This window comes from Mesoplodon bidens, assembly GCF_964165515.1.
Source record: "Mesoplodon bidens genome assembly, chromosome: 13".
Classification (NCBI taxonomy): Eukaryota; Metazoa; Chordata; class Mammalia; order Artiodactyla; family Ziphiidae; genus Mesoplodon; species Mesoplodon bidens.
Window position 1 is genome coordinate 7,788,778 of NC_138169.1, and position 19,943 is coordinate 7,808,720.

The 19,943-nt window shown below is 37.8% G+C and overlaps 1 protein-coding gene across 4 annotated transcripts; it reads left to right on the top strand.

Moving 5' to 3' along the window:
• The first annotated feature begins 258 nt into the window (after window positions 1–258).
• RSRC2 (arginine and serine rich coiled-coil 2) lies at window positions 259–19,065 on the top strand. 4 transcript variants are annotated; one of them, XM_081251954.1, is made up of 10 exons: window positions 259–410; window positions 4,514–4,670; window positions 6,242–6,285; window positions 8,758–8,948; window positions 9,509–9,712; window positions 10,882–11,004; window positions 13,580–13,659; window positions 14,818–15,050; window positions 15,443–15,532; window positions 18,422–19,065. In XM_081251954.1, exons 1-10 carry the CDS (start codon window positions 405–407, stop codon window positions 18,599–18,601), a joined length of 1,308 nt encoding a protein of 435 aa, XP_081108080.1. In that variant the 5' UTR covers window positions 259–404; the 3' UTR covers window positions 18,602–19,065. The 4 variants fall into 4 exon arrangements, with proteins under 4 accessions (XP_081108080.1, XP_081108081.1, XP_081108082.1 ...); XM_081251955.1 differs by having other exon boundaries at window positions 14,821–15,050; XM_081251956.1 differs by lacking the exons at window positions 259–410; window positions 4,514–4,670 and adding an exon at window positions 7,090–7,167 and having other exon boundaries at window positions 8,736–8,948.
• Window positions 19,066–19,943: the final 878 nt, after the last annotated feature.

Here is a 19,943-nt window from a genome sequence, read left to right on the forward strand (position 1 = left end):
ATTTAAATTGGCGGGAGAACACCAAGCCCAACCCCTTTTACGGCGGCCAGTGGAGGCCAAGATTGCTTTAGAATCGAAATAGGAAGTCGCCCCACCCTAAATTCCACCCATTCCGATATCCGAGCTGCGCATTCTAGGGTGTGTTCTAGGCCCCGCCCCCCTCCCCGGCCTCACAACCCCCCTTCAAAAGAACAACCAATCACCGTCGAAACGCGTTGCTACAGAAACTCTTATCACCACCCCTTTTTCTCCCAGCAAGCTGTGCGAGGCGCCGGGTCTTAGCCTCTTTGTGCCATCCGGGTCTCTCGCGGGAGCGATTTCAGTTTGTGGCGAAGCGTTTAGGCGGCCGGTACTGTGGAGAGCGGCAAGTGGAGGTGCCGCCGTAGCGGCCAGGACTCTGGACTATGGCGGTAGGTGCCGAATCTGAGTCTAAAGTCAGGCATATTTTTCTGCTGCTCTGCAAAGAAGGGATGAACGGCTCCCAGAGCTGTTGTCGGGGCTAGTGTGTGGACAAGATGGCGCCGCGGCCTTCTTCTGCGTCCGCCATCATGGCTGGCTGCTGTAGGGAGGGGGAAAGAAGGCGGTGTCGATGGGGGTGGGGAGCCTCAGGGAGTGTCTTTTCTTCCAGAACTTTCCTCATGTCTTTCCCAGTTTTATGTTCCTTTTGTCCCACAGAACTGACTCCAGTTTTGCTTACTCACTCTGGTTGGTGTTTGATATTGAGTTTCGTTAGGGCTTGGGCGTTTATGTTCGCGGTGGGAAAGGGCTGGGGAAGAGAGAAAAGGGATCAGGGGTCGTCTCTGAAAAGTATGGGGTCAAAAAAGAGGTGCCTGTAAGAGGTAGAACGTGAGAAGAGAGCAAGCGGTCTTGTAACGATTATTTTGCCTACGCTCAGTGAGATGATTTTAGCTGCATAATTTCGGTTAGGGTGAACGTCCGTGTAAACCTTAGTTTGTTCCTTAGTAAGCATCTAGGGAACGTGTTTCTCGAAGGGAGTAAAAATTCGAGTTAATCAGAAGTCTTTGGAGCTACGAATTCTGACTGATGCTCCGTTTCCGAAGCGGCTCCTGATGTAATCATTTTGAAGGTTTCGAGAAACATAATCAATGCCCTAACATTGGCATTGTTACTTTAAATTTAAGAGTCCTTCATGGGCCCGTTTAATTTTAAATGAAAGCTACAGTTCTTAAATTACGTTTTCTGAGAAATTAAGCGTACTTTGGATATAAGATGCCCAATCCTGATGGCTCGCATTATTGTGTGATTACTTCATTTTACTTACCGGTTACGAGAAAAATGCAAACATTTTGCATTCTTTTCCATTGACTAAAAAGTTGTGTTTTCTCGTTTTCGAAGATAAATAGGACTATTAAGAATAACGGAAAACTCGTAGATTACTCATCCTGATCATTGGGGTATCTGGAAGTAGAAATCGTCTGCCCCTGCCCCCCGCGCCCCCATACCTAATTGATTTGATTTAGACCCGAATTTTTGATAACCGATTTAGAACCCCTGTCCAAACAGTTGGGCACATAATCGATTTAAATATTTTTTTGTTTAACTAGTGTTTTGGGCCTCTTAATCTACTTGAAAGAACAGTATTATTTTACTTGGGTTCAAATATTAAAAAATTCACACATTCGTTTCTGCAGCGCCTTGTTCAATAAAAAGACACGATCCCCTCGAGATTTGGCCTAGTATTAAGTCCAATGTGCCGTCTTTGCACTGGAAAAAGATTCTTATACTATGTCTTGAGTGCCATTGGGGTTTTAAAGATGATGTGAATTTTAAGAAACCGTGGTGTTTTTCTAATAGAATAAATGGTAGAGTGAGGGGCATTTTTGCAGTTAGCACTTAAGATTTACACATAGGTCCGTACAAAATTGAAATCTTAGATATTTTCAGGGAAGTTTTAATAATCGATTTTATTTGGATATTTTTGTTACGCTACTATAATATATTCTCAAGGAAATAAAAGCTTCAGGTGAGCTAAGTGGCCCCCTATTACTCATATCTGTTTAGTGATACAGTGGTTTTGGTTTTTGTCCTGTAGTGTGTTTTACAGATGAAAATGGCTCTTCGGTGTGAGTTATTAGCCCGTTTTACAGAGTGCCTTCCCTTAAGGGCATTTTACTAAGTGTAACTTTACCAACACAGCACATCATAGACTTGTCAGAAATAATCCTTAAGAATAGTGATGAGGGGATTGACATATATACACTAAGATGTATAAAATGGATAACTAATAATAACCTGCTGTATAAAAAAAATAAAATTCAAAAATTAAAAGAATAGTGATGAGGACTTCCCTGGTGGTTCAGTGGTTAAGACTCCACGCTTCCATTGCAGGGGGCACGAGCTACATCCATGGTCGGGGAACTAAGATCCACGTGCCACACGGCGAGGCCCCAAAAGAAAAAAGAATAGTGATGAGAACAAGAATAAAAGAAAATGACCAATGTTAGTTGTGAAAATCAGAATCATCTTTAGTTGTGTGATAAAGTAGTGTCATGTATTAATATTAGACAGCAAAGAGAGTACCATCTTATGTGAGTCAGCTAATGTTGCTGGATCTCATCTGTGAAATGAGAAAGTTGAGCTTGATTCGAAGAGATTAGAGCCTTTCTGCAGAAAAATTTTATGATTCCAGAAATCACCCATACATAGAGAAGCATGTGTGCTGGAATGGGCCTCCCCAGTAATTAGGTGTTTCGTCCTATTTGTTACTGGGTTTTTTGGTAGCATTGTTAGAGGAGTAACACATAATACGTCTTTCATCCTAACTAACCTGTAAATCCTTCCCTTTTAATTTATTATTTTATTCCTGAAGTCTAACATCGAGTTAGGTGCATTTTTGACCATCAGAAAATAGTTGTTAAAATAATGTGACCTCTCACACTTCATTTGTTAAAGTACTCCCCATTTAGTTTACATGGTGTTTGTTTTCTGGACTAATCTTCCTAAAGGAAGTTGTTCATTATCATGTGATTATTTCTCCTGCTGAAAATGTATAGTATATTCACTATTTACCCAATCCAGATCTTTTTTCTGTAAAGAGCAAGTTAGTAGATATTTTAGGCATTGTGGACCACGTGCAACATACAGTCTCTGTCACATTCCTTGCTTGCTTGTTTTAACGACCCTTTTAAAAATGTAAGTCATTCTTAGCTCAAGGGCTATACTTTGCTAACTCATGTGGTAAGTAATCAACTCCCCAGGCGTATTGACTATTTTGGTATTTCCTGTCTGGTTAGATGGGTCACCAGTGTCCACCTTCCACATATTACAGAAACTGTTTTCCCTGCCTTTTATCAGAATCTCACTCAGGAGAACATTTAGGTTCTAGTTTCTCCTTGAAGCTTTTTTCTATGACTTTTTTTTTAATAAACTTATTATTGATTGATTGATTGATTGTTGATGCTTCGGGTCTTTGGTGCTGTGCAAGGGCTTTCTCTAGTTGCGGAGAGCAGGGGCTACTATTGTGCTCAGGCTTCTCATTGCGGTGGGTTCTCTTGTTTCGGAGCACCGGCTTTAGGCACGCGGGCTCAGTAGTTGTGACTCACGGGCTGTAGAGCACAGGCTTAGTGGTTGTGGTGCACGGGCTTAGTTGTTCCGTTGAATGTTGGATCTTCCTGGACCAGGGCTCGAACCCGTGTCCCCTGCATTGGCAGGCGGATTCTTAACCACTGCGCCACCAGGGAAGTCCCTCTATGACTCATTTAAATCAATTTCATGAAGGAACCTACTCTCCTAGGTAAATCAGGTCTTTGGGAAAGAGTGTGTTCTCTTGACTATTTTAATTTTTTTTAAATTTATATTGTGATAACTTATAAAATGCTTTAAAGCAGAAACAACTTAATGTTTCCATAGCCCAGAGCATATGTGAGGAGAGGCAGACCATATTTTGCAGCAGCACTGTGCCAAGGGGCTTGCATTAAAGAGGGTTAATGAAATTAAGATTGGGTTCTCAGATAGGTAAGTTAATTTTCTGTTTTTTTTTTTTTTTTTTAATCTAAAAACATTCTCTTTGCTTTTTAAGATTTTACAGTCGGTCTTTTTAAACTTTAACAGCTATTTTTAAATGCCTCTTTATGCTAATTTAAAATACAAGTATTGGTAAAGTCAGCTAAATGAATTCATAGATCTAAAATGGACTCTATTTTCTCTGCTTGAATACTTATTGGAAATACTTGGAGTCCTATTTTCCCCTTCCCCCAATGTTTTGAAAGTTATAAAAATAATGATTAAAAAAAATAAAGATACATCCATTCAGTTACATGTGTCTCTGGTATTAGGTTAGTCAATTTATTTATTGTTAATTTATTCGTGCCTACTTCGCAAGTACAAAGCATATTTAGCTACTTGGAAATCAGTTCTTCTGATTTCTTGATTTTCTTTATTTTTTAATTTTGTAAAACTCAAGGATAACTATCTTTCCTACTTTCTCTTTTAAGTAATTGGAAACATTTTAAATGCAGTTAAGAATTTATAACCATTTTCTCTAAACTTACAGGCTAGTGATACAGAACGAGATGGACTAGCCCCAGAAAAGACATCCCCAGATAGAGATAAGAAAAAAGAGCAGTCCGATATATCTGTTTCTCCCAGAGCCTCAAAACATCATTATTCAAGATCACGATCAAGGTCAAGAGAAAGAAAACGAAAGTCAGGTATGTGTAAGACATAAGTTTACTGATATAATTAATATGTGTTCTTCCCATTGAGAAATGGATAGTGAAAAGTGCATTGGGGGGCTTCCCTGGTGGCGCAGTGGTTGAGAGTCCGCCTGCCGATGCAGGGGACGCGGGTTCGTGCCCCGGTCTGGGAAGATCCCACATGCCGCAGAGCGGCTGGGCCCGTGAGCCGTGGCCACTGAGCCTGGGCGTCCGGAGCCTGTGCTCTGCAAGGGGAGAGGCCGCAGCAGTGAGAGGCCCACCTACCGCAAAAAAAAAAAAAAAAAAAAAAGTGCATTGGGAATTTTCTGGAGAATTTTTCAATTATGAGGAATACAAGTGTCCTAATACAGGAATTTTATAACTTGTCAAAGACAAAATGTATGCTTAAATTTGTGTCACAATAACTATTATCCCTCAGATGTTCAAATTTTATCCTTTAAACATAGGCAAAACAATATTTTGAAAGATGTAGTCTGGGCAGTGGTATATTCTGAACTTATTTAACATCTTTGATGTAAGTTACAAGAACATTTTTAACCTTGGTTTTCTTTTTAACTTAATGTTAAAATGTTTCTGAAAGCAAGAGTTTTTAGTGTTTTGAAATGCTCCTTATTTGGAGCATTTTTTTAACTAGACTGATGTGGCATAGAAAGCGTGATGTATTGCTAGTAAATCAGTACTTAAGTAGTTAAAAGAGAGATAGAATAGAAATGAGTTTAAAAGTTTCAAGACCTGGGCTCTGGTTATTTATCCTTTGCACCCACAGATAGTCCGCCTACAAAATGGTTCGAGTGTAATTTTTATGTATATGTTTGAAACTGTACAGTATCATAACTGCTTTTTAATGAGAATTTTTCTAAACTGTAACATCTTTTTGACTACTTATAAGACACCAAATATAATTCAACCTGTCTTCTCTTGCATTTTTTGTTCCTTTTGTTCTTAATTGTTTTCCTCTAATAAGACCATTTATAAGTTTGCAATGTAATAGGAAGCAAGATGAACTGGACAGAATGTTTTGTAAAATATAAAGAATCTGTGATAGGGGCTTCCCTGGTGGCGCCGTGGTTGAGAGTCCGCCTGCCGGTGCAGGGGACACGGGTTCGTGCCCCGGTCCGGGAAGATCCCACATGCCGCGGAGCGGCTGGGCCTGTGAGCCATGGCCGCTGAGCCCGCGCGTCCGGCGCCTGTGCTCCACAACAGGAGAGGCCACAACAGTGAGAGGCCCGCGTACCGCAAAAAAAAAAAAAAAAAAAAGAATCTGTGACCACCTGGAAGACAAAGTCTGTTTGTCATGTGTCATGGAACATGGACTTGTGGAACTTTTTTTGCTTACTTACTTGATTATATTCTGGTTTCCTCAGATTGCTTGATTTATTTCAGATACATGAAGTATTACTGTAGTAGAATAATCCCACCCCTGCCATAAAAAAATAGGCTTTAGAGGATGACTAGTAAATAGATTAGTTAGGCAAGTGGCCAGAAATGTTCTTTGTACGAGTCTTGGAATTTGTGTCTGAGAATTTCTGTACTGTTATTTATGGTGAATTTTTGTGTGTTCACAGATAATGAAGGAAGAAAACACAGGAGCCGGAGCAGAAGCAAAGAGGTAATTAACACTTTGTAGTGAATAGGCACTTTAGAATACTTGTAAAGTATCTGGTAGAAATGTTTGTGTGAATATATGATATTGTCAAGGTAAGTACCAAAACTTGAAATTTAAAAGGTTTAATTCAGTTATAAAATAAGCATGATTTGGATTCATCATTTTTCAAGAAGATAGTTGTTTATATGAAAAGTTCATTCAAAAACTATTAATGTTATGTTGTGAAAATATTCACAATAAAAATTTCATATGAAGAATATAACTGGTTTTTTAGGCCTGTCACACAGAGCTTCCATTAATCTGAGGTCCCGAGTCTCTTTATGCCTGACAGCTGCTCAGGATTTTTAAATAGCAGTCATCTTTAAGTAGCAATACTCTAGATATCTATGGGCTACTTTTTCTTTATGGAAGATAATGAGAGTCCCTTTTCATTTGTAAACTAGTTTGATTCCCTAAGAATAGTACTGAATTTTGAAATAAAAGTGTCAGTGAGGGACTGCTGGAAAGATGGTGGTGACACAAAACTTGAGGATAAAGAAAGACAGCAGCTGTATTGCAGAGGAGTTAACTTGCCCACCTGAGAAGACAAGGAATGAGCCAACCAAGGAAGAGCAGAAGTAGAAGCCAAAAAGGGAGGAGAAGAGTCTCATGGGGGCTGGGCAAGGGACTCCTTAGACAACTGTGGGCAGGGACTTCACCTCTTCCCCTAATGGAAGCTCTGTTAAAGTTTAATTTAGGAGAGTTTTTGTGAAAATGACTATTTTGTTTAGCTCACATGATAACATTTCTATAATAAATCATACTCAGCGTGCTAATGCGCGAAGAGACTGAACTGAAGACGCTGCAGACTCAGATAGCAAAATAATAAGCCTACTTCATGATAAGGTAACTATTAGTCATTCAAACTCCTATTTCCCTTAAGTATATCTTAAATCAGTTAAGGGTTTTAATGGTTTTTTAAAAAAATAATAATAGTAATGTTATGTTTGGAAAGCTGGTTTGAAATAAACTAAAACTTTTGCAAGCTTAATAACCACTTAAAGATTTTTCAGTTTGCCACCGTATGGCAAAATCAAAGAAATAGTCTTTTTTATAAGCTCATATGGAGAACTGGCATTGAAACTAAAATTTAGCTGTGTCTCCAGGTCTCTTATTTTCCTGCAAAATAATAAATTACAGACTATGATCCTTTTCTGATGTATCACCATGCATGTTCTAAAATGTTTGACTAAGTTTTTTGTTTTTAAGAAAAGTTAATCTTGAGTGGAAGGAAATATGCTAAGGTCTGTTCTGGGAAGCATGAGTTAAGTGTCCTGTTGTGGTGGAGAACGGTGGCCTGGGTGTCAGAAGAATATGGGGTCTGGGTTCACCTCTCCTAATATGTAGCTTTGTGACTTTAGATCTTAATTTAGTCATATATAAAGTAAGGGGAATTAGAAGATCTGAGTTTCCTTCCAGCTTTAAAATTGTGATTCTGAAATGTCCAGGATTTTAAGCTTTAGCTACAAGATGGATTTGACAAATCTTAATGTGGGGAAATCAAATGTTTAGCACTTCCTAATTCAGTATGGGAGTGTAGGCTGGAGACTTGATCATACAATTAATTTAGCTCAGTCTCTGAATGCATATGTTGTGAAAGCAAAAGCCGTGGGTTTTATAATCATTCAGAATATGGGGGAAGTATGTATTATAATGGTAGGGGGATTAATTGTGTTACACCTAGTTTGATTTCATAAAAATTAAAACAGATATGGTTGCCATTTTCTACCCTAGGTACATGAAGTGTAATAGAACTCCAAGCCTGTTGGGATGTTGCAAGATGAAAAGTGATTGCTTCACAGTTTAGGATTGGGAGAAAAATCAAGAGCCGTCTTTAAGAAAGGATGCGGCAGTGTAGCTATAAAAAGGACACTTAACTTTGCGTATAATTTGAAGTTGCTGGAAGATATTAATACTTAGGTTAACTTTACTTAGTTACCTAATCGGAAATGCATTTTTCTGGTGCATTTCTTTGTGTCCTTATCTTCGTTATTGTTAACTTTTAAAACTTAATATTACGTGCTCTGGATTTAGAAGTTGTTGTATATACATGTCTGTTTCTCTAAAAGGTTTGTTGGAAAATTGAAAAAATTTTGATACATGTGTACTTCCCTCTTAGATAAAAGAAACATCAGGGATTCCTCTTTCTGAAGTAGTGGTTTTCCGATATTATTAACATTGAAAGTTATTGTTTTGATTGTGGTATTGAAAGTATTTGGGGGTGGAAACTGCATTTGGGGGGGTTTAAAAAGAAAAAGTAAAATTAGTAATATACATCTGCAACATTTGGGTGATGTGAAACTAGATCTTTTTTTAAATTTGCCACACACTCCTAAGGTTACTAATGTTGCATCACAACATTTTTGCTACTGATACCCATACTAACTCTCTTTGTTGCACTATTTTCCTGAAAGAACCAACTTCTTCTTAAAACAGGCAAGAAGACATGAATCCAAAGATAAATCCTCTAAGAAACACAAGTCTGAGGAACATAATGACAAAGAGCATTCTTCTGATAAAGGAAGAGAGCGGCTAAATTCATCTGAAAATGGTGAGGACAGACACAAACGCAAAGAAAGAAAGTCATCAAGAGGCAGAAGTCATTCAAGGTCTAGGTCTCGTGAAAGGTAAGTAGTTTTTCCTAAGTTAATGCCTTCTAAAGAACTCCTAAATTACATAAAGGTTTGCATTAATGGAGCAACACCCAAAACAATCTTAGTTAGAAAATTGGTATTTTTAACTTCGAGTTGTCTGTCACAGTGGAAAAATTTTTGCTGGACTATGTTTATATAATTTGCCAATATCATAATCCTTTTACATTGCTGGTGCAGGATTTGTTTGCTGCTGAACTCTAATCTAGGTTTTATTTAGGTATGGGTTAAAAGATTTTTGAGAAACTGGGTCATGGTTCAAATTTTTGTGGCTCTTTTGTTGTGTTTTAAGAAACCAGTGTCTGCAACATGTATTGCGGATTTCTGTGGGGAATGTGTGTGTGGTATCAGATTTGGTCAAAAATTTTCAGTAGTAGAATAACTTGATTGTTACTCTTAGAAATAGTTTGGTTCGGCAGTAGACTTCAAGCTATTAAACAGAATCTTAAATTGGGGTAGGAAACATTGCTTTTTTGACATTATCAGTTTATTGTGTTCCCTGTAAGTAGCTACAAATTTATGTACTTGAATTTCAGGCGTCATCGTAGTAGGAGCAGAGAGCGGAAGAAGTCAAGATCCAGGAGTAGGGAGCGGAAAAAGTCAAGATCCAGAAGCAGAGAGAGGAAGAAATCACGATCCAGAAGCAGGGAGAGAAAACGTCGGATCCGATCTCGTTCCCGCTCAAGATCAAGACACAGACATAGGAGTAGAAGCAGGAGTAGGACAAGGAGTAGAAGTCGGTAGGTATTCATCCTCTTGAATACAGTCAAATAGGCCCCTCACAGGGTCTGTTAAGTCAGGCTTAGAAAGGTTAAGTAACTTGCTCAAGAAGCCCCATATCATACAGTTCTTAAATGGTAAAGCTGGGACCTGGTCCCAAATGCATCTGAATGCAAAGTCAGTACGTGTGCTTAATCCACCGTACTGGTTATACTCTCTCAGATACTCAAAAAGATGAGTTTATAAATTCACACTTGTCTTGATTGGAAAGAAATTTTAATTTGTTTAGGCAGGAAATACAGTAAAGAGCATTTAATTATAAATATTCAGAGAATATGTTTATTCTCTACTAATATTAGTTATTAATAGTGTGTTATATCTGTATTCACAGATACTGGTAATAAAGTTAATGTGAAAGCTTCTTTGTTAATTTATTGTTCATTAAGTCAAATAGTCTATAAAAGAATGAAATATGGGTAAAAGTGTACTTTGGCTTATAATAACTTGGTTTGTCACTTGTTTGATCATTTTTTCAGTTTTTAATCAGTGGTTTTAGTATGTAATAGTTGCCTAAATAGAACTTTACCAGTTAGGAGATTTAGTCAATCTAAAGTAAATGGTAATTTCACCATTCATTACCTTTTTTTTTGTTGTTCTTGTTTTTTTTAAATCACCATTTGGGCAATTCGGGTCATTATTGATGGCATTTCTAGTTTTAACCACTGATACCTTTTATTCTAATCAATGACTTTTTAATTCTAATTTTGTTTTAGTGAGTTATATTTTTGAAAACATTTATAAGTTAATTCACTGTACATTAGAATACTAGGACCATTTAACTTGTCAATCCCACTAGTAGGAATTTATCCTATTGACCTGCACAAGTGTAAAATGACTAACGTACAAGTCTAGCCTTTGCAACATTGGGTGTAATAGCAAAAGATTGGAAACAACTTAAATGTCCATCTGAAACAGGGATGGTTAAGTGAGTTTATAGAAACTAGTCTTATACACAAGGAACTTGGGTGCCTATGGAAGGTGTACAACAGAGGTGGAAAGGAAAGGGTTCAAAATATATTTCCTAGACCAGTTTAATTTTTATTGAACTATGTAACTATAATTTATTTTGATTCAATAAAATAATTATTACTTGGCCATACTGAGACATGTAAAATATGATTTATTAAAGAGATAGAAAGAAGAGAATTGAAAAACCGAGAAGATTTAGTAGAAGTTTAAGCCGAACTCCTAGCCCACCTCCCTTCCGAGGTAGAAACACAGCAATGGATGCACAAGAAGCTTTAGCTAGGAGGTGCGTATATTTTCTATTCGATACATTTTTTTCTCCTTTTTATCTTGAGGTAGATACTCAATTGTATGGACAAAATATGAATGCTTTCAGAGGATAATTCAAATAATTAAATCTAGCCATAACTACTGTGGCAGTTTTGTGATACAGAACTGTGTTAAGTGGTTTGTTAATTCTCATCTTTAATTTGCTTATTTGCACAACTGGAAAGAGTATTTCTTCAACAGTTTCTCTTTTTTCTTCATGATTAACTAATTCATTTTTCTCAAGTCTAGACTCATAAGTATTTTCAGTTGGACATTGGAACTTTTTAAAAAATCTTAAATGTGATCTAAGAACTCTGTTAATTTCGCATCTAAAACTGCTTTGTCTTTACTTTCTTTGTTCTTCCTTAAGAAAAGTCTCTGAAACAATAAGTAGAATTCTGTCAGTAGTTTTCCTATTTTGAAGGTGGCGAATAATAAGCCAGTTCATTTGATCTTAAAGTTTTTACTGCTTGATAGCATAGGAAGATCATTGTATTTTTAAATTTTCTAATGTTTCAAAGATGGGTGATTGTGGGACCACACACAGCAGGGCTGTCTAACTGAAATCTGCAAAACCATTGAAAGAACTGCCTCATAGAGACAAGAAGTAAAGTAAAATCCAAGCCCTTGTTTGCAGGTTTTCCCATATTCTAAAAAACTAAAATCCTCTGATTTTGATTTTTTTTTTTCTTTATGAAATTGAGTTTGTATTTTGTTTTTCATTACAAAAATACAGTTATCACAATGTAACCTGATGGGCTGCTGCCCTGTGAACCCAGCCTGGCAGAAACTCCAGCTGAACAGCAGCAGCAGCAAAGGTGTGAGCTCACCCCTTCTTCATTCCATTCACCTTAGTGAATGGTATTGATTCCAAACCTGCAGTGCCCATTTGAAATATACAGCCAGTAGCTGTCAATTACTTTCTTACTGAAACTAAAATCAACAATTAGGAAATAATTTTCCACAGTATCTGAACTAATTTATAAAGAATGGTCCATTAACTTTGATCATGAATTTTTTTAAGCCCTAAAGTTTATTCTTGTTTACTCTTAAGTTTATTGTATTTTAATTTTTGGATTATACTAAAGTTGAATCTGTAACTAGCATCTAAAACTTTAATTTAGTCTACTTAGTGATTTTCAGATGACAATTTTTAAAACTGCTTTGGAAATACTTTTATTTATGAACCTATGTTTTAACATTAATCCTAATCAGAAACTTCTTTCTGATTAGGACAAATTCAAGGCTGTACTACTTGTCTTTCTTTCATGTGTGCTCAATAGAAGGGAACAAAATTATAGATTGTTATCCTCCTTTTATGTAAATTACAGCAATTGTTAAAGCAAATGTCAATTTTCTACTACTGTATTCTACCTGTAGTGCCCACTGCTCCCCTCCCCAAAAAAACTTTTTCCCCAATCCTTGCCCCTTTATACTACTTTAAAGGAGGGAGAGGGTGGTGTTTAACTTGTGATTGGTAAATCAAGGAATCTTCGGAAGAAAAGGGCTTTCTCTTTCAGGAACTCATTGTGAAGATAACATTACTTACCATTTGCTATACACCAGATAGATACCTACTTGACGGCACATTTTGTTTAGTATGTGTATTTGGTGGTGAATTTAGTGTGAATCAGAATTCGTTTTTGTTTGGGGATGAATTTGTGTTTCACGTTTCCAGTTCCTTTGCTAATAATTTCTTTACCTCCTAAAAGTAATTTTCTAATATTTAGTTTTTTTCCCCCGTTTTATTAGATTACAGAGAATGGCAGGATTTGCTTGCCCTTTCTTAAATTTTATTTTTGGCTTTTTAATTTTCACTGATTTAGAGACTAATAAAGTCTGTTTATATAAAAATCATCTGCATGTTTTGATTGGCCTTAATCCTGTATGAGCCTCCCTTAGAAGCATTTAGGTAATTCTATAAATTATTGCATGTACCCTAAGATTTACTCAGCTTTCAATATGTTTTCTCAATGTCTCAATTTGCAAGATTTAATTTTATCCTTACTCCTGTAACCAGTACTGATGAAGATTGAATAAGTTTTATCTCTTAACCATTTTAATGATTCTCTGTGGGAACTGTATATAAAAGCTACTAGAGGGCCTCCCTGGTGGCGCAGTGGTTGAGAGTCCGCCTGCCGATGCAGGGGATACGGGTTCGTGCCCCGGTCTGGGAGGATCCCATATGCCGCGGAGCGGCTGGGCCCGTGAGCCATGGCCGCTGGGCCTGCGCGTCCGGAGCCTGTGCTCCGCAACGGGAGAGGCCACAGCAGTGAGAGGCCCGCATACCGCAAAAAAAAAAAAAAGCTACTAGAGTTGCTGGCTATTCAGTGAAATTAAAAATGTTTAAAACTAGTAGTGAAATATTATTTAATTGTGACTGATAGCATCTTAAGAATGATTGCTTTTTTTCCCACGTGCAGATATCAATTTGGGGAAGGTATTGAATTTATTTAAAATTCTATATAAAGTGTTTTATGCCTACATATGTATACATAAAGAGATAAATGTTGGCTTTATATTGATATTTTTATTTAAATTGTCTTTGACAGGTTGGAAAGGGCAAAGAAATTACAGGAACAGCGAGAAAAGGAAATGGTTGAAAAACAAAAACAACAGGAAATAGCTGCAGGTAATTTTTGTTTTCTTTATTATGGAAGTATGGCATTTTTTTTGTAAAACATTTGAAAAGTTCAGGAAAAGTAATAGGAAGAGAATCACGAGTGGTCCCTTCTACCCATCAGTATGCTGTAGATCAGTATGCTGTAAATTATTAATTGAATTGTGAATGTTATTTTTAGTGTTACTTTTGTACCTCATAAAACTTTTTTTGCACTGTATTTCTGATTTGGTCAATGTAGATAATTTTGAAAAGTGAATAGTGACTATTCTTGTTCATGTAGCAGTTTAGCCATCACTGCATATGTCTTTTAGTTATGATTTTGGAAATACAGTTTATTAAAGATGATCTGAACTATTATGTCTTAACTATTAAAAATCAAGTTTTTAGCCATAACAGACACACTGCCTGTGGGTGATTTAAAGGTAATCAGAGAGAGCCTGTATGAAATGTAATCTGGAAGGTAGAAGTAACAGATCTGGCACTTAACTTTTATAGGACTTGGGCCTAGTATGTTAAGTGTGTATAATACCTGTTTAATAGTTTTAAACATTTCTTGTGAGTTTCAAATTAGATGTTGTGAGATCATTTTGTGAGCTATAAAGGACCATACAAAGAAAAGTCAATTTGTTAAAAGTTTAGCTACAGGGGCTTCCTGGTGGCGCAGTGGTTGAGAGTCCGCCTGCCGATGCAGGGGACATGGGTTCGTGCCCCGGTCTGGGAGGATCCCACATGCTGCAGAGCGGCTGGGCCTGTGAGCCATGGCCGCTGAGCCTGCGCGTTCGGAGCCTGTGCTCTGCAACGGGAGAGGCCACAACAGTGAGAGGCCCGCGTACTGCCAAAAAAAAAATAGTTTAGCTATAATCACTATAGTTCATTTCCATTGAAACCATACACCTTTATCCTATTTGCAGGATTCTCTTTATCCTAAGATTAAGTGAAGTTTAAGTATATATATATATAAGGGATCATATACAGAAATGTCTAGAGATGAATACATTAAATAAATGTTTGCTAAAATGTTACTGCTTTATAAGCTTAACACAGTCATTTTCTGTTTGGTGAAAATATTCTGCCTTTTTGCAGATTAGTAGCTCTTATATATAAATAATGTATTACTATAATTAGGAGGTTGGTTTTGGTTAAAATCCATACTTATTTCCTCTTCAGCAGCTGCAGCTACCGGAGGTTCTGTGCTCAATGTTGCTGCCCTGTTGGCATCAGGAACACAAGTAACTCCTCAGATAGCTATGGCAGCTCAAATGGCAGCCTTGCAGGCTAAAGCTTTGGCAGAGACCGGAATAGCTGTACCTAGCTATTACAACCCAGCAGCTGTGAATCCAATGAAATTTGCTGAACAAGAGAAAAAAAGGAAAATGCTTTGGCAAGGCAAGAAAGAAGGAGTAAGTTCTCTTATTCTCCTTTTTTGTCATTGATTCCTCAGCTTAGAAAAACAAATTTGGATTGGAAAAGATGAGTAGTTTGGGTTTATCTTCCTTCTGAGAGCCTGACTGGAATAATTTAATTTGCTACAGTTATTAATTCTGGGGGAAAAAATGCACAATCTAAGTCAGGCTTTCAAAGAAAACCAATATTGCCCTACATTTATTAAGGGGAAAGAGTTGGTTCCTTAGCTTAGATTTTTTTTCATATATTAAGATAATTATAAATTCCATTGGTGGAATGCCATAAATGCTATTGTTTTTCTACTAAGACTATATTATGGAAAGATCTAGTATCATAATACAAGGTATTTAAATTTTACATATGCTAAGAATTCATTGTTTTTTAACAGGACAAATCCCAGTCTGCTGAAATATGGGAGAAACTGAATTTCGGAAACAAGGACCAAAATGTCAAATTTAGGAAATTAATGGGTATTAAGGTGAGTTATACACTTTGTAATAAAGCTCATGTTATTTTATATTTTTAGGGTAACATTGGTTCTCAACTTAAACATTATTTCAGTGATGTGTCGTGTCTGGGTACTTTCTAGTGCTCTTTCATTTGTGTTCTCTAGATTAACTTCACAGAATTAACCAATAAATTATCATCACTAGTCAACAATACAAATTGTTAAATTTTTTTTTTTTTAAGAAGATGTTGGGGGTAGGAGTTTATTAACTTATTTATTTATTTTTGCTGTGCTTGGTCGTCGTTTCTGTGCGAGGGCTTTCTCTAGTTGTGGCAAGCGGGGGCCACTCACTATCGCGGCCTCTCTTGTTGCAGAGCACAGGCTCCAGACGCGCAGGCTCAGTAGTTGTGGCTCACGGGCCTAGTTGCTCCGCGGCATGTGGGATCCTCCCAGACCAGGGCTCAAACCCGTGTCCCCTGCATTAGCAGACAGATTCTCAACCACTGCGCCACCAGGGAAGCACCAAATTGTTAAATTTGATTAAAACATTTGTTGAGGGACTTCCCTGAAGGTCCAGTGGTTAATACTCCACACTTCCATTGCAGGGGACGTGGGTTCAATCCCTGGTTGGGGAACAAAAATCCCACATGCTGTGCGGCACGGCCAAAACATAAGAAATAAAACAGTTGTTGATTGTTACTGCATGTTTATGCCTTAAGCAAACCTTGTTCAAAATCATAAGCTTGTCTTAGTAAATTAAAAAAAAAATTTGTAAGAAGGAATTAATTTGCTTTTAAAAATGCCCGTTTAGACATATATATGGAATTTAAGGGGAAAAAATGTCATGAAGAACCTAGGGGTAAGACAGGAATAAAGACACAGACCTACTAGAGAATGGACTTGAGGATATGGGGAGGGGGAAGGGTAAGCTGTGACAAAGCGAGAGAGAGGCATGGACATATATACACTACCAAACGTAAGGTAGATAGATAGTGGAGATCAGCTCGGTGCTTTGACCGCCTGGAGGGGTGGGATAGGGAGGGTGGAAGGGAGGGAGACGCAAGAGGGAAGAGATACGGGAACATATGTATATGTGTAACTGATTCACTTTGTTATAAAGCAGAAACTAACACACCATTGTAAAGCAATTATACTCCAATAAAGATGTAAAATTAAAAAAAAAAATGCCCGTTTAGGGCTTCCATGGTAGCACAATGGATAAGAATCTGCCTGCCAATGCAGGGGACACGGGTTCGATCCCTGGTCCAGGAAGATCCCACATGCCGCGGAGCAACTAAGCCCGTGCGCCATAACTACTGAAGCCCACGCACCGTGCTCCACAACAAGAGAAGCCTGCGCACCACAAGGAAGAGTAGCTCCCGCTCGCTGCAACTAGAGAAAGCCCGCATGCAGTAATGGCGACCCAGTACAGCCCCAAAAAATTAATTAATTAATTAAATTGCCCATTTAAATGGAATATTACTCAGCCATAAGAAGGAATGAAACAGTTATTTGTAGTGAGGTGGATGGAACTAGAGTCTGTCATACAGAGTGAAGTAAGTCAGAAAAAGAAAAATACCATATGCTAATGCATATATATGAAATCTAGAAAATTGGTACTGATGAACATAGTGGTAGGCCAGGAATAAAGATGCAGACGTTGCGAATGGACTTGAGGACACGGGGTGGGTGGGGGAAGGGGAGGCTGGCACGTAGTGAGAGAGTGGCATTAACATATATACGCTACCAAATGTAAAATGGATGGCTAGTGAGAAGCTGCTGCAAAGCACAGGGAGATGAACTTGGTGCTTTGTGATGACCTAGAGAAGTGGGATAGGGAGGGTGGGAGGGTGGGAGGGAGGCTCAGGAAGGAGGGGATATGGGGATATACGTATGCATATATGGCTGATTCACTTTGCTATACAGCAGAAACTAACACAACATCGTAAAGCAGTTATACTCCAGTAAAGATGTATAAAAAGAAAAAATGCCCATTTAAGGTTAACTGTACTTAGTGTGGGGTCGGACTTCCTTAATTTTTTTCAAGGAAGTTTTTTGTTGAGTTTTTTTGTGGGTTTTTTTTTTAATAATTAATTAATTTGGCTGTGCCAGGTCTTAGTTGCAGCAAGCGGGATCTTTTAGTTGCGGCATGCGAACTCTTAGTTGTGGCATGTGGGATTTAGTTCCCTGACCAGGGGCTGAACCCAGGTCCCCTGCATTGGGAGCACAGAGTCTTAGCCACTGGACTACCAGGGAAGTCCCAAGGAAGGTTTTAGGTTTTACACAATAACCTGGTAAGGTCGACAAATGTTCAGATATTGGTTATTACTAAGGGAGTTGGTTTTTCATTGAAAGGATATTTGGTTTAAACTCCACCCCTATTTTCTACTTTACTTTTCCCTAGACGCTTTATTTATTTTTGGCTGCGTTGGGTCTTCAGTGCTGCGCGCGGGCTTTCTCTAGTTGCAATGAGTGGGGACTACTCTTTGTTGCGGTGTGCAGGCTTCTCATTGCAGTGGCTTCTCTTTGTGGAGCACAGGCTACAGGCATGCGGGTTTCAGTAGTGGTGGCGCACGGGCTCAGTTGCTCCGTGGCATGTGGGATCTTCCCGGACCAGGGCTTGAACCCGTGTCCCCTGCATTGGCACGTGGATTCTTAACCACTGCACCACCAGGTCCCTGGCATGTTCTACATGTTCTTTCTTGGGCCCACTGAATGATTTTTGTTATGTCCTGCTCTATCCCAGTACCTAGAATGAACATTGCCTTGAATTCCATAGGTGCTGAATGAATGAATGGAAGCTAAGTGAGGTCAAATATGTACTGCAGAAATGTGATCTACTAGTACTTCTTAGGTGAGAAGCACTTTCTATTTCTAGGTGAATTCATTTTAATAGTATATTTTGTATCTGTTATTTAGAGTGAAGATGAAGCTGGATGTAGCTCCGTTGATGAAGAAAGTTACAAGACATTGAAACAGCAGGAAGAAGTATTCAGAAATCTAGACGCTCAGTATGAAATGGCAAGATCACAGACCCACACACAGAGAGGAATGGGATTGGGTTTCACATCGTCGATGCGAGGAATGGACACAGTTTGAAGAAAATCACACTTTATACTTGGGACTTTTATAGACTCTGGTTCTGATGTCAGGTCCTTGTTCACCAAACAGCTGGTATTCTAGCTTGCATGGGTGTTGCATTGACTTTAATTTATTGAAAAATATGATTTTTTGTAAATATCAGATCAGTGATACTGGTGTTAGTGTTGTAATCAGGTTAAACCCGCTTCCATTAAACTTGACTATAGAAGGACAATATTTTTTAGTTAATGAATTCTACTTTTCAAATATATAAAAGCTGCAGATGGGATAAAATCTCATACATGGATTTTTGGTGTCCACTGTCTTGTGTACTTTTGTACTTAACCTTGTACAGTTATTTTCATCTCTTGAAACATGAAAGAAATGTTATGTAGATGTTCTTTAGAAAATCTGGCCATTTGGTACATAATCCAGCACAAATAGGCTGGGTGGTGATGATAATAAAAATGGTTTTCTCAAAACTCGTGTTAATTTAAGTTACCTGGAATTCTTATTTGAATTTGTCTTATGGTTTCTGTAGCATTTTGCAATTTCTAGTAGAAGACACTGGCTAGAAATTCCTTTTTTTTTTTTTTTTTTTAAAGAACTATGCTATTAGGCAATACCATGGTGAGCAAAAATGTAAAAGGAAGTTGGGAGGACTGAAAAAACTTAGTAAAATAATACTGTTTTCCTACTATTATAAGGGACAGAACTGGTGTACAGTATTTGTTAAATATTCCATATGTTATTCAGGAAATAGATTAATACATTAAAGGGATGTAAGCACTTTTATTTTAATAAAGTGCCTTATAACAAGTTCTTTGTATGCCCTTTCCTCATTATCCCTTTTGAATTGTCTAACCTGAAGTACTAAAACAGAAAACAACTTTGTCACTAAATTGATTAAATTTAGGGCATAGTTTTGGTGGAAGGAGGGGACTACAGAACTTGTACTTCATTTGCTTTCATTACAACAAATTCATCATTTTTAGCTTTCCCTGGAAAAATCCTTTGAAAAACATCTCCACAATGTAGTAGCACAAGGGAAGACTGCTTAATGTGTTTTGGTAAATGTTTGGTTTTGCCAGAGCACAATTATTTGGGGGAGAGATGGCTCTTCATGCTTCAGTGACAAAGTCAAGTTTCTGGGGAAATAACACCATGGTTTTTCACTTTGGAGTGATCCCAAATTCACATTTTCCTGGTGAGCTGTGCCGTCTGAAATCTGTTTCATTAAGAGTGTTTGTGGGGGGAAAAAAATGTTTGGGGGCCTGTAATGCAGTGTGGATATGAAAAGCACACATTAAACTGCTTCCTGTGTTTTTCTATGATATTTTAGGAGCTGGCCATACATGAT